The following is a 13,431-nucleotide window of genomic DNA, read 5'->3' on the forward strand; positions in this document are numbered from 1 at the left end:
GATCAGACCATCTCATTTCAGTAGCTAATTCAGCTAATTAGCTAATTGAGACACTGCTATTGAGTAGGTATACCATATACCGTGATCACAATCTAAGTTTAGTGTGTTAGCATGCAACATGTGCGTAACACAAAGTACATCCAAGGCTGATGGGATTGTCTTTCATTTTGAAAACTTCAGTCATAAATAAAAGTAGGCTGTTGGACAAAATGAAATGTTGATGTGAATGTAGCGCAAAAGATTACAAGTCAAAATCATTATGATTTATCCTGAGGGAGATATACATAAATGTCTGGACCAAAAATGATAACAGAGGTTGTAAAGACATTTCAACAAAAAATAACAAACATAATGGGGGTGTCTCAAACAGGTAAAAAGTATGTAGAAGAAGAAAAGCCTCACAGACAAACAGATTTATGATTCAACAATCTTTCATGAAAAGAAACAGTCCCTATGAAAACGTACATTGTATTAAAATGATATTTAACAAAACCATAACTAACTAACATGGATGTAGAACAAAAGTGAGATTTTGCTTCTTGCTTTGGTGAACAGGGATCCTGTCATTGATCTCAGGGTAGGGACTGGGTGGGCATGAGGGAGACTGCAGACAAGCAGGAAGGTGACATAAACAGGACGGCGGGGTTAAGGCGGGGAAATGATTGCCCACATGTCCTCTGGGAGAGCTGAACTGAATCGTCCTCTCAGTCGGGGTGTGTGAAACGTCACGCTGGGTGTTGTGTTGCGTCGGCGGCTCCTAGCATCAACCTTTGCACAGCCACAGTACGAGCTCAAAGTCTGCTTCAGGTTCTTAGAATAGCCGATGGCACACAGTGCATGTTAATAATCTGTGGGAAGCATGTGGAAGCAAAGCAGCGGGATGTTAGAGTAGTGCTATGATCAGCGTCAGTGTTTATATATGGATCAGCGGTAACCACAAAGTACGTCGCGCATGCCGCCCTTCAAAGTCAAAAAGCAGCAACTGTTTTGTACTGACAGAAATAGATCAGAGTTTATCTTCTTCTCTGACAGGTTGCAAGTCGATATTATAAACTGCTGAAACTATAATCATGACCTTTGCCCTTTCAAACACAACAAGTTTTCTATAATGTTTCCCTTTCATGATGTGTGTGTGCTCTGAGCAAGGCAGCAGACTTAAAAATTAGAGCCAGAGTTAAGAGTCAAAGAGGATTACAGAGTCGTATTGTCTTTACACAAAAGGTAACATTTATATTTGATCAGCAGACCTCAAAGAGAGGAACTAAAGCACTATAAAGGTGACCTGGTGGTTCATATTACACAGGCCTGCACTGTCAGACAAGTACAGGCAAGTGCTGAGGAGGGAAACACAGGCTGCATAGACAGACACACATCTGGCTCTACACATACACACACTTGTATTTAATCTGTCTAAGTACATTTTGGTCTGGGTTGGAAGATATGAGACGGCCAGCTGGCACATGATGTCAGGCTGGATATCTTATACCCTTTCTCGTGTTGTCGTGTGATGAATAAACACTTGCAATATTACGTCCTAAAACTCTACAGATTTCTGTAAAACTTTAACATAACTCGAATAAAACAAACCGTTTACTATAGTACAACTAAAGACAGTGACTTTGTTCTTTTCAGGTCTTCCATATAGAAATGGAAGACACAGGATGACAGCCTTATGAATTGAAAGTATCTGACAAATCATTATTATTTCATTGCTTTTTGATTGATCAGCAACTGACAATGACCAGCGAAAATCGGGAAGGAATTCTGGCCATAATCGATAACCCATTAGCTACGGACAGACATCAGCTAAATATTGCGTTCAGACACTTGCTAGCTAATATTACTGTTAGCAAGGAAGTCAAGCTAATATTAACATTTGGTGGTATTAGGGCTGGGGCTGCACAGTGGTGCAGTGGTTAGCGCTATTGCCTCACAGCTAGAAGGTCACCAGTTCAAACCCCAATTTGGGCAAGGTGGGCCTTTCTGTGTGGAGTTGCATGTTCTCCCTGTGCATGCAGGGTTTCTTCCAAGTACTCATGCTTCCTCCCACCGTCCAAAGACATGCTTGTAAGGTTAATTGGTGACTCTGTGCACTGTGAGTGCGAAAGGTTGTCTGTCTCTATGTGTCGGCTGGCAACCAATCCAGGGTGTACTCCGCCCTTCGCCCAATGACAGCCCCCCGCGACCCTTAAGCGGTATACCGATAAGCGGTATAGATAATGGATGGATGGTATTAGGGCCCGATCAGACAGGCCCGACAGAGCAGACTGGAGACACCAGCCGCGGGATTCCAGAGCGAGACCTCTCCTTGAGCGAGACTTCTGTTTCTGGTTACCCAAAAAGGATCTTGCTCTTTAAGAAAAGGACGATCTTTGTAGATCATTTCTGTAATGTTGCCGGACACCTGGAGAAACAATCTGAGTTTGTCAGTGGTAAAAACAAACTCTTTTAGTGGACGTACTTTGCCCCGGTTGATTATGTTGCAGCCATTGTGGTCATAAAACGGCTACGGCGGAGCCCATCTACCGGACCGATTCAAAACGTTTTAGCTCCTATGAGTCATCGCTACACCCAAATTCATAAAAATAGGGCCCAGGTTTAAAAACACCAAACTTCTCCTTTAAGCTTCCTAAATTGGACAATTTGCTCTTAATACCTGTTTTATATAATCGTATTGACTACAGATAAAAAAGTAGTTTGAAGGCCTCAAATATTTCAAAATTTCCTGACAAATTTATAATTTTATCTTTCAAAAAATTCCAACCAAACAGGAAATAATCAAGAGATGAATTAATGATGACAACACACGTTAGTTACCGCCCTACTTGGCTCACTGGCTGGAAATCACACACTGACCTTAATTTTAAAAACATGGCCCACAAAAACACTTTCACACCTCACTGTGTTTGTGCAGACATGCTTACGCTTTTGTGTGTCTGTGTGTGTGTGTGTGTGTGTATGTCAGACTCACTACCCCCTCTCCACTCTCCCTTTATGGTGGGGAGATTAGGTGGTTAATCCTGTAGATCTCAGAGAAAAAGCCACTCCTGATGCCACAATGGATTTCACTCAGCCCACCAGAGAGAGGACAGACCTGCTGCTGATACGCATCTCCACCTCTGACGGAAATAGGGCCCACACACACACACACACAAGGTACAGCACTTCACCAAGGACAGGATATTATATTACATACCTATTAGATGCACGCTATAAGTAACAAGGCAAATATATTTAACTACTATAATGGAACTGTCAAGTCTTGTTACAACTCCTCATAATAATGTTAAGTATATTCTGTGTATAATGTACTGTATGCTATACTTACTTGATATGTTCCAGTACAGCAAATTCCGTATTTCACCCCGAAAATCTTCTCTCTTTTTATTGAAGATCATTATTGAGACATTTTAGCTCTGCAGGAAATTATACACTCCTCATGCAATCCTGGATGCTGATTGGCTTATGTGTTGGTTAGCTCTGTACTGCAGGCTGTGGCCTGGCCTTATCCTCTAACACACTGGTCACTTCTAATTACCTCTCACTATGCATAATTTCTAATATAAATGTAAACAGTTCAGGCCTACTTTAGTCTCAGGTTGAAATCAACTAGTCCATCATAATCTTGAGTTATTATTAAACCTGCAGCTCACCATAACCTTTGACCTCCCCCACACGTGACAGGCAGAAAATTTGTTTTCTTTGAAGCAATCACTGAAGTATCTTGCTCGTATTGGTTAGTAAAGGTTTGATTAAGCTCTATAATTTGAGATTTTTCCACAGTAAAACTGAGACTAAGATCTTTCCCAGTTTAGATGAGGTGTGGCGTGTAAATACACATGAATAGCACTCTTTCCTCTTTTTCCAGATAGGTTGAATTGATTTTCCACACCCCTTCTCCATGCACCCATCCCTCCACGCTTGTTTCTTTAGAGGTGTGTGCTGCCTTATGCTCCCACTACTTCCAGCACTATCCTCTCTGTTCCTCCCCCCAGTCTGGGGACTGCCGCCATGTTCTTAAAGGGGCTGCATCAACCAGCACATTGAGGGACATTAAACCCGGATATAAAGGTATTCTGATTTCAAAATAAAGCTTTAAATGAAACTAAATGAAACGTTTAAATATAGTTAATAATGAACCCTTGTATCATAGAATATTGAAATATTTCGTTATTCTTAAAATTTGTAAAGTGAAGGTTTACGTTTTGAATAGTGGTTGCTTTGGTTCAATAACTGAATTTCTAGGCTAGCTATGAACCAAAATGCTTTTAAAAGGGTTAAATACAAATATTATAATTATAGAGTCATACATTTCCCCGATATGACACTTTATTAAGTGTAATTACTGTTTACTTAAAAATATTAAGAACATTTTCTGAATAAAACATAGTTTAAAATCAGATTTAATATCACCAAGAACGAGAACATAAATAAGTGTTATCTGGCAACATTTTCTTTTGGGTTTTCTCCAAGACATTTAAGCACTGCATCACTTGTTCTCCAGTGGATGGGGGCATTCCAGACAGCACTTTGTCACATTTTCTCCACTGGAATGGCACCCTAGAAGACAGTTTATTACATTTTCTCTTCTGGGTGGGCACCATGGAGGGCAATTATCTTTTCTGCACCAAATGGGCATTTTAGAGGACACTTAACATATTTTCTTGCACATTGAGTCAGCATAGGGGGCATTTCTTTATCATGTTTCATCGTAGGGTTATCCAAGGGTTCACTATGGCATGGAATGGTCGTCTCTGTGTGTCAGCCCTTTGATTGACTGCTGATCAGCCCAGACTCACTAGGGATGCACGATGTTCGATTTTTTGCCGATATCTGATATGCTGATATTTTCCATGGTTTTTGCACGCACACTCACGCCAAGTTAATGTAATAGCATTACATCAAACGTTTTTTAAGGAATCATCAAGCATTATATCAGCAGAAAATGACATATCTGCCAATGCCAATATGTCATTTTCAAGCTATTATGAATATACTGATAATGTGCCGATAATATACCTAGTTTTCACCCAATGAAAACTGGGATATGTTTCAGCAACCCCAGCCCGCAACCCTGAACAGGATAAGTGGTAAAAAAAAAAAAACCCATTCTTGATATAACATTACCAAAAGGAAAACGAAATGCGTATAATGCATATAAAAATATGTTTTATTTTGAAAAACTTTACCGGACGTCCCACTACGTTTTCCGTCACTGGCTTGACGTTAGTTCGGTTAGGTAGGATGACAGCTGAACGAGTCGCAAAGGTACAGCAGCGCAGTCCGTAACATTAACAACAATCAACACAAAGTCCCGTTTTAAAGAGAAAGACCGACACATTTCACCGTGTGGCGCCTTTTTTCCACCTGTCTGAAGCGTTTGAGTTTATCGGGGGACGGTAACCGTTAACCTTACGGATATTGCTTCTTCTTTTTTTTCTCCAAGAGCGAAAAAGATCCGAGTCCGGATGTGCCAGCAGTATTTGGTTTTTCGCATGGCGTAGGCACCTTTTCTAAAGCAGCATTTCCTTGATGTTTGGAGGGTCGGAGGAGGCCCTCGGGTCGACCGCTTATCCCACTAACATTAGTGTATATGTACTAAACTCCCAAATTTGACCGATTTCTGTGGAAAATGATCAACGAAAGGATTGTGCAATAGAGAGGAAGAGAAGCTGTAACACGTCCTGACTACCTCAGTGTTGTGACTGTGGAGAGAGCCTGACACCACCAGGGATACATTGTGTTTTTGTTTCCTGCTCCGAACCCAACAACGACGTGGGTTCAAGTGGTTTCGAGAGCTATTACCAGGGGTGACTAAAAAGAGGAAATATTTGTGTCCTTGCCTTGTGTGTGTGAGCGTGTGTCTGCGTGTGAACCCCTCCGAGGACCGGGAAAACCTTCACGATGACGGGCAGCTGCACCCCAGCGGACATGGTGAGATGATTGACTGAACACCCATAACCATTTGCATACATTTATTACCACAGGAGTTTCACTAACAAAAAGCGGATTAAAACAGGAGTTGAAATGTTCTTCACTTCTGGTTTCTTCACGGTGTTGGGAATATAGCTGTTTAGGCCCGGTGTGACAGTGGTTGTGACTCCAACAGTTTGGTTTGAGGATATCCAGCTAACCTTAGGATGGACACTTTGGACCTCTGTCCTAAGTAACATGGTCCTTATCAATGTTATACCTCCATTACTTTAATACTTTGTTGTAGGGATGCACGATATTGGATTTTTTGCTGATATCCTATAAGCTGATATTTTCCAACCCTTTTTTTTAACCGATTCCGATACTGATATATTAGACACATGTTTTTTTCCACCTAATTGCAGAGAACATCAAGTTTAAAATGTACACATTCACTGGGCCAGATCGTGTATCCCTACTTTGTTATTTTGCTGACCATACAATACAAGTTGTACTCTTATTTTTATTGGTGTTTGTTCCGTGTAGTTTCAGGCAGCCACCGACTCCCTCTGATTTCTCTATAGTGTGAAAGTGCCCTAACTGGTCCTGTAATCTATCACAGAGAACATCAAGAGTGCATACATTTGGTCAAACACTAGTATTCCTCTCAGATCCTTCTGCCAAGCTTTGATCAAATCAAGACTCCATCTCTGTACTTGTGCCTGCTGTATATTTTATGTTTGACATTTTTTTAACCCAAGACGGAAAGAAACTGGAGTTTGGGTGTAGGTTAGATGCTGCTCTTCTGGTTCTGAGTGCACTGTGACCGGTAATTGCATTCTGCTGCAACCCCATTATGTCATACCTGCTGATGTTGTTGTACTTTAAAAGACTAAAGGCTAAACTTTATGACCTTAAGTCTGTGGTCGTCATCATCAGGTGACTTTATCAGCTTACCCCCACCCTCTAAAGGCACTATCCTCTTATGACTTATGTACCTGTTTTACACAAGCTTACTGGTTGTGTATTATCACCAATCACCATAAAGATTTATGTCAGCTCCTCGGGAGAAGATTTTCCTCAAATTCTAGGCGTACAAAGTGTCTTTGGTTGGCTTTACTGCAGTCTTAGACATAATATTTCCCCTCCGTCTGCCAGTCATCTTTGCTGCGAGTGCGTGGTGGCTCTAAGAATACCTCCAGGTCTAAGTATAGAAAGGATAAACCACGTAATGTGCCCCTCAATGCAGAGACCAGCGATCCCAGCTGTGCCTGTACTCCTGCTACGTCCACGTCCAGCTGATCCCCTGAAACAGCAGGTCCATTATGTTGTCAGGGTATCGGGATAATGCTGTGAGGAAGTTAGATGTTAGCCGGCCTCTATGTATATGTGGCCTTGTGTCTAAGTATAGCACATAGCAAGGAATTTGCATGGATTACAAACATAATCATGAGCTGAATCTTTCATATTCTGACCTGATATGATGCAGTAACTAAATCCTCGTGAATCCTAAAGAACATTTATAGAAGGTGTTATGCCACCATCTGTGTGGACGAGTGACGCTTCATATGAACTTCAGTCGCACTGTTTGGTTGTTATAGATAAGATAAGATATAGATTACAGATAAGACCTTGTGAAGGATGAACACTGAAGGAATCCTATGCTAAAAACAAGCTAAGCTAACGTTAGCAACAGCTCTGCTCACAGCCCCTTCTTAAATGCTGTGTCTGCCGAAGAGCATCTGAGAAACACAGGTTTTAACTTGAATCTGTTTCATTGTTTATTCGATGTTTCAATTATCTCTGATCCTAAGCTAAAAACAAGGTAGGCTAACATTAGCGGCAGCCTGGCTCACAGCATCTCCTGCTAGTTGTATCAGCCGAAGAGCGCCTGAGAAACACAGGTTTTAACACGAAACTGTTAAAATGTTTTTTGAATGTTTTAATAATATCTCATCCTAAATGTAAAAGAAGCTAAGCTAACGTTAGCGGCAGCCTGGCTCACAGCACCTGCTGAGTATGCAGAATAGCGTCTGAAAAACAGATTTTTAACATAAAACTGTTTCAGTGTTTTTAGATGTTTAAGTATTTTTTGTCCAAAACTTAAAAACAAGCTAAGCTAACGTTAGCGGCAGCTCGACTCACAGCCCCTCCTAAAATGATGTGTCTGAGAAACAAAGGGTTTTAACTTGAAACTGTTATGTTGTTTTTTAAATGTTTTAATTGTCTCGATCCTAAACTTTAAATAAGCTAAGCTAACGTTAGCGGTAGCTGAAGCTACATAATGAGTATGCAGAAAAGCCTCTAAAAAACACAGATTTTTAACATGAAACTGTTTCGATGTTTATGCATGTTTAAGTATCTTTGTCCAAAACTAAAAACAAGCCAGGCTAATGTTAGCGGCACCGTCGTTGGCTATCTTTACCTGATCTACTCTTTTTTGTCGCTGCAAAACATAATACATCCTTGGTGGAGGTCCAGCGCAAATTGCAGTTTTGGCTAATGTTTTTGAGTTGTAAAGGAGAATTGTTTTGCAGTGAAGGAGTTGTTTTCTCTGGAGCTTATTAATTATGGTATTGGATGGTGCATAGCCCTGCATACTTAACAACACTAATACCGATACTGATGCTGATACCGATACGATACCTGACCCTACATTTTCTTCAGTATCTGAGAGCTTCCCCATACCTGTATCAGTGTTAGAACATTGTTTCTTATGTATTTCAGCGGCGCCATCTTTCAGGCAGTTTTTTTTCAAGCATCCAGCTGCTGTGCTAAAGTGTCTTAAAGCAACACGCTGAATTCCTGCCAGCTGGTTTGAAGCTCAGCCTGATTTGTGCTCTAAAAATTTCCCTATAGGGGAAGTATCACATTATTATCGCATCATTCATCCCCAGGGTCGGGCGTACTGTTCACTTCTCTCACCGTGAAGTAGAAATGTTTTTCAACTCTTAAGCACACTTTTTTATTGTTGCCAGAGCTGCTGTCCTCAGGCTCAGGTTTGTAACATGCCTGCAGCAGAAACATAAAGGTCAAATTCTGCACATTAGTAAGACGCTCAGTGTTTCTGACAGATAGCTCCGTGTGTTCCCAAAGGAAATATCTGCATTTAACTCGTCCTGTGTGGTTACAATCAGCAGCAGATGCAGCTTCTCCACTCTTTTCCCCAACATATCCCTCCCCTGAACCCTCTCTCAGTCTGTGGAAGTCAGTGTGTACGCACACACACACATCTGAAGGCTGTATAGAGTGGGAGTGGGAGTAGGAGGAGCGGAGATTGCTGCTGCCAAATATTGTGGGTGAATGAATCTGAGAGAGAAAGACAGAATGGGAGGAAGAAATAGTCCCGCCTCTTGAGAATGGAGGATGTTTTTTTTTTTTTTTCTGTCTTCGAAAAGGAGAGAAAAGAGGAGGAGGATGGGGATGGGGAGGGAGGAGGGGGAGAAATTACCTCGCTCCAGGCAGAGCCCAGAAGTGCTGACAGGATCGAAATGGTCCCCATGGCATCAGTGGGACGCTTGGATCTGAGGTGTGCATGCCCTTGTGAGAGAGTGTGCGAGTATGTGGAGGGATTGAGTCTAGGTGGGGTGGGGTTCACTGCAGGTATGTGTGCGTGTGAGAGAGAGAGAATCACTGCTCTAGATCAATCTCATCCCAGCAGATAAGACAGGAACATCTAGATGAAATAAACATCAGTTAAAGCTCTACTTAGGAAACCAATCAGACGTCTGTAGGCGGGATTAAGATTGGAGACAAAAAGGGATGACATCAGAGCAGATTTACAAGGTAATAATAAGTAATAAATAAGTAATAACGACAGAAATAGCAGCCCTAAAATCAACACATTTCTGTCATCAACATGACAAACTTTAAGCTAACTGCTGCCTGCAACCGCTACTCGATAGAACATAATGACGACACGATGGGTACAGTACCGCTTTTAAGTTGTTAAACGTCTGAGTTATAAATGTTAGTAAGTCGTTATTGAAGATTGATGGATTTAACTTTCAGATAAAGGCAACAATTCTGCCTTTACAAATGTTCAGAAATTCAGTTTCTATAAATGAATCATCAGCAAACATACGTAAATAAGATAGACATATTTGTCATCATTTCCTGAAGTCTGCGGTTGTTGTTATTGAAGTTGTTGCACAAAGTACATGAGTATGAAGTTACTAGTTATTTACTTCCTTGAAGAGAAGTTTCTGGAGCTAAAAGTTCCTGGTACTTTGTAGCATGGTGCTGCTACTTTCCCTTCAATAAAGGCTTTGACTACTTCTTCCAACCCTGTCTACTGGAGAAGGATAAATAACAACCTGCAAACCAAACACTTGTGCTTCTCTAAATCATGTATAAAGTGTTGGTCAATAATTTATTAACCGTCAGTGAAGCGCTGCGTAACATGTTTTTTTGGAAGACAGATGTAACAATATGACTGTGCGTCTCCTCCTCCAGGAAGGAAGCGGTGTTTTTATAGGCGACCTGACGCACATCCGAACCTGATGTGACTAAATATACACTGTGTCCACACACTCACACACACTCACACACACTCACACTCCGCGTCATTTGTGCTGGGTTGAGTATGTGTTAATTTGTGTTGGAGGTGACGATTACAGTCAGGTTACTCAACCAGACCGGGGAGTACGACAGAGCGTGTTAACCCTTTTCTCGGATGTTGTTCATGTTCATTTGAACAGAATGAGTCACTTTTTCATCAGGCTGCAATTTGGACAAACGTCCTGCCCAACAAGAGGTCTAACTGACCAAAGGTCCATAGAATCAATGGCAGTCTCTTTATTTTAGGGATGCACGATATTGGATTTTTTTGCCGATGTCCGATATGCCGATATTTTACAACTCATTTAGCCGATTACCGATACCGATACCGATATTTTTTTTATCATCAACTCTCTTCTGTATTGGAATTAGCGTACAGTATAATGGTGATACTCTTATCACATTTGTTACAATGGTCGGGGTGACGGGTCTTGAGATGGTTAATCAAGTTTGTAGTGTTGAAAGACTTTGCCTTGGCTCCTCCTCGCATCACTGAAGCTGAGCAGTCATTGCAAATAGCAGTTTTGCGATCTATTTCGGACACTTTGAAAAACTTCCACACCACGGACATTTTGGCTTCTAACTCTCTCATGCTGCAGGTAGACACACGTGACGTCATCACGCTGCGCCGCGCAGGTCTTCTTCGCGCCGGGGACATTGCGCCGAGGTCGGGCATTTAATCAAGTATGCAGCAGCCCATTATTATATTGGTTAATTATATCGGCGGATATCGGCGTGTTGGCCGATATCTGATAGTTCATTTTTAAGCCAATATCGGCCGATACCGATAACGTGCCGATAATATCGTGCATCCCTATTTCGATTATTCAGGCTAATGTTGTGAGTTTCAGTTAAAGTTATGATTAAAGATTATTTTTATTAATATTTATTTGATTAAGCTGCTGATTATATTTTTGATTAATTGATAAGTAACATAAAAAGGCCCCAAAAATATGCAGTTCATTCTTATGGAAGATAAACTCAAGGGAGAAACTATAACAAGTGAATTTTAGACTTTTTTAAATGAATAAAAACAGAGGAATAATTTGCTTTCCGACCAACTGATTAATCAAATAAGTTTAATGGCTTTATTGTTAATCATCATTAGCTGATGTTCATAATTATAGTGCCACTGTACTAGCAAGGACTATATAGAAAAGCATATTTATTCCATATATTACTGTATCTTATGTGGCTAACAGCTAGCTCACTCCGCCGCTCTGTGTGTGGCTAATTCTAATTTTGGTGCTTTGAAAGCAGTTAATAGTTCATTCCCACATTGTTCAGAGTCCCCTGGGGGCACACACACACGGACACACACCCACAAAGGAGTCAAAGGTCAAGGTCAGAGGTCAGCGGTGTGTTGGCCGCAGTTGAAAGAACAATGTGTGGGGAATCCTTGCTGCTGAAAACAGCACTCCCTGTCCGTCTTGCTACTCCAGCTTAGCTCAGCACTCCACGTCACGGAGCAGCCCGAGAGAGAGAGAGAGGTCCGCAGGCGGCGCTCAGCCTCGGGCGGGAGCCGCTGACGGGGGCTTTGATTGACACTTTCGGAGGAAGAAAGAAGATTGAACAATGTGCCAGTTGGATGGAGTATGTCGGCGTGTGCGTTGTTGATGCCATGTGTTGCGAGTCTGAGTCACAGATCACGATTACATCATAGCGCCCGGGTGCACGAGTTGATGTATTGACTCTGACGTTGTCACATGTCGGCCTCGGAGCGCCGCGGAAAGTTCTGACAGCAGCTGCAGAGGTGCCGGAGTTTGTGCTCCGTTCAGTTTAAATTCAAGTATTTCAGGAGAGTAATGACTCAGAGTTAAAACACGGACAGATTGTGCAACTAAAATATCAATATTACATGAGATGAATGACGTGATTACTCAGTATTACTGAGATGTTGTTTTAGGTCATATTTGATGGATATGAATGGAGAAAGAATCGATGACGGCTGTAGAAGTTTGTTGATCTGTTTCTGTAATGTGTTGTAGTATTTGTGTTCCTGTCCCGCTTGGTCTCTGTAAGCTGGAGCATTTTGTGTTTTTATTGACGGCTGCTGGTGCTAGCTCAGCTTTTGTCAATGTCCAGCCGTCCTCTGTGACTGTGAAGGGCTAATTCAATGGTATCGATGCGTGTCTACAACACCAACAGGAAGTCCTGTTGAGAACCTCTCATGTATTGATCGCTTATGTAACTGTTTGCTGATGTTTGTGTATGAGTCGTGGCATGTGTCTGCGCACGTGTTGTCCTTTATGAATAATGATCTGATTCTACATACCTGTCAACACTTCTCCTCATATTTAATGTCTCATCCAGGTGATCAGTTATTCATAAGCTGCTGTGTAGCTGCATGTGTCCTCTATGGGAGTCATGTTGCTCACATTAGCATGAGTCAGTAGATGTTTTCTGTCTTGTAGCCTGACCATAGACTGTATATGAGACGTAGACGCAGCCGCTGCGACATCGCCCATTGGATTGTAAACGTTTGAAACCTGGATTTCAGCATTTTCAAAATGTTAATGGACTTAAAAATTCAAGTGAGAGGTTGTCGCCAGAGGCCACGTCACCTTCTAGTCTATGAGATTGACTGCTATGTTTTTTGTATTTTCTGAACCTGTTTATAAACATGTATATGCTCTGTTTGAATTAATCAAAGAAGAGAAATGACTCCAGCAAGTGGCATAAGTTGCGACTGTGAGGGAATAAAACTTTCATTTCATTTCCAGATGGCATGTTGCACCTAACTCTCCAAATAGCTGAACTTGCTGGGTGGTTTGAACTTAGCTCAGAGCTAAAACAAATAAACATCAGATTTTCACTCAGATTTTCTGCTAAATTCTTGTTTCCCTGCACACTGGAGGCTACCGCACATCCTCCCAGACAGCAGATCTGATATCAAACAGCCCATTTAAACACATGTAGGTGTCTTAATCAAACCATCACCTTAATTTGGATGTTTGC

At 41.5% G+C, this 13,431-nt stretch overlaps 1 protein-coding gene across 1 annotated transcript in view; it reads left to right on the plus strand.

Annotated features, from left to right (window-relative positions):
* The first annotated feature begins 5,234 nt into the window (after window positions 1-5,234).
* The window catches only part of ubl3a (ubiquitin-like 3a), a 37,152-nt gene continuing 28,955 nt past the window's right edge, over window positions 5,235-13,431 (plus strand). Inside the window, exon 1 of the mRNA XM_069675699.1 lies at window positions 5,235-5,934. Within this exon, the coding sequence (XP_069531800.1) occupies window positions 5,905-5,934 (30 nt within the window). The 5' untranslated portion in view covers window positions 5,235-5,904. The remainder of the gene's footprint in view (window positions 5,935-13,431) is intronic.

The sequence above is a fragment of the Semicossyphus pulcher genome, unplaced genomic scaffold (assembly GCF_022749685.1).
Source record: "Semicossyphus pulcher isolate SPU_LCO1_2020_fin unplaced genomic scaffold, fSemPul1.0.p SCAF_10, whole genome shotgun sequence".
In the NCBI taxonomy this organism is placed as follows: domain Eukaryota; kingdom Metazoa; phylum Chordata; class Actinopteri; order Labriformes; family Labridae; genus Semicossyphus; species Semicossyphus pulcher.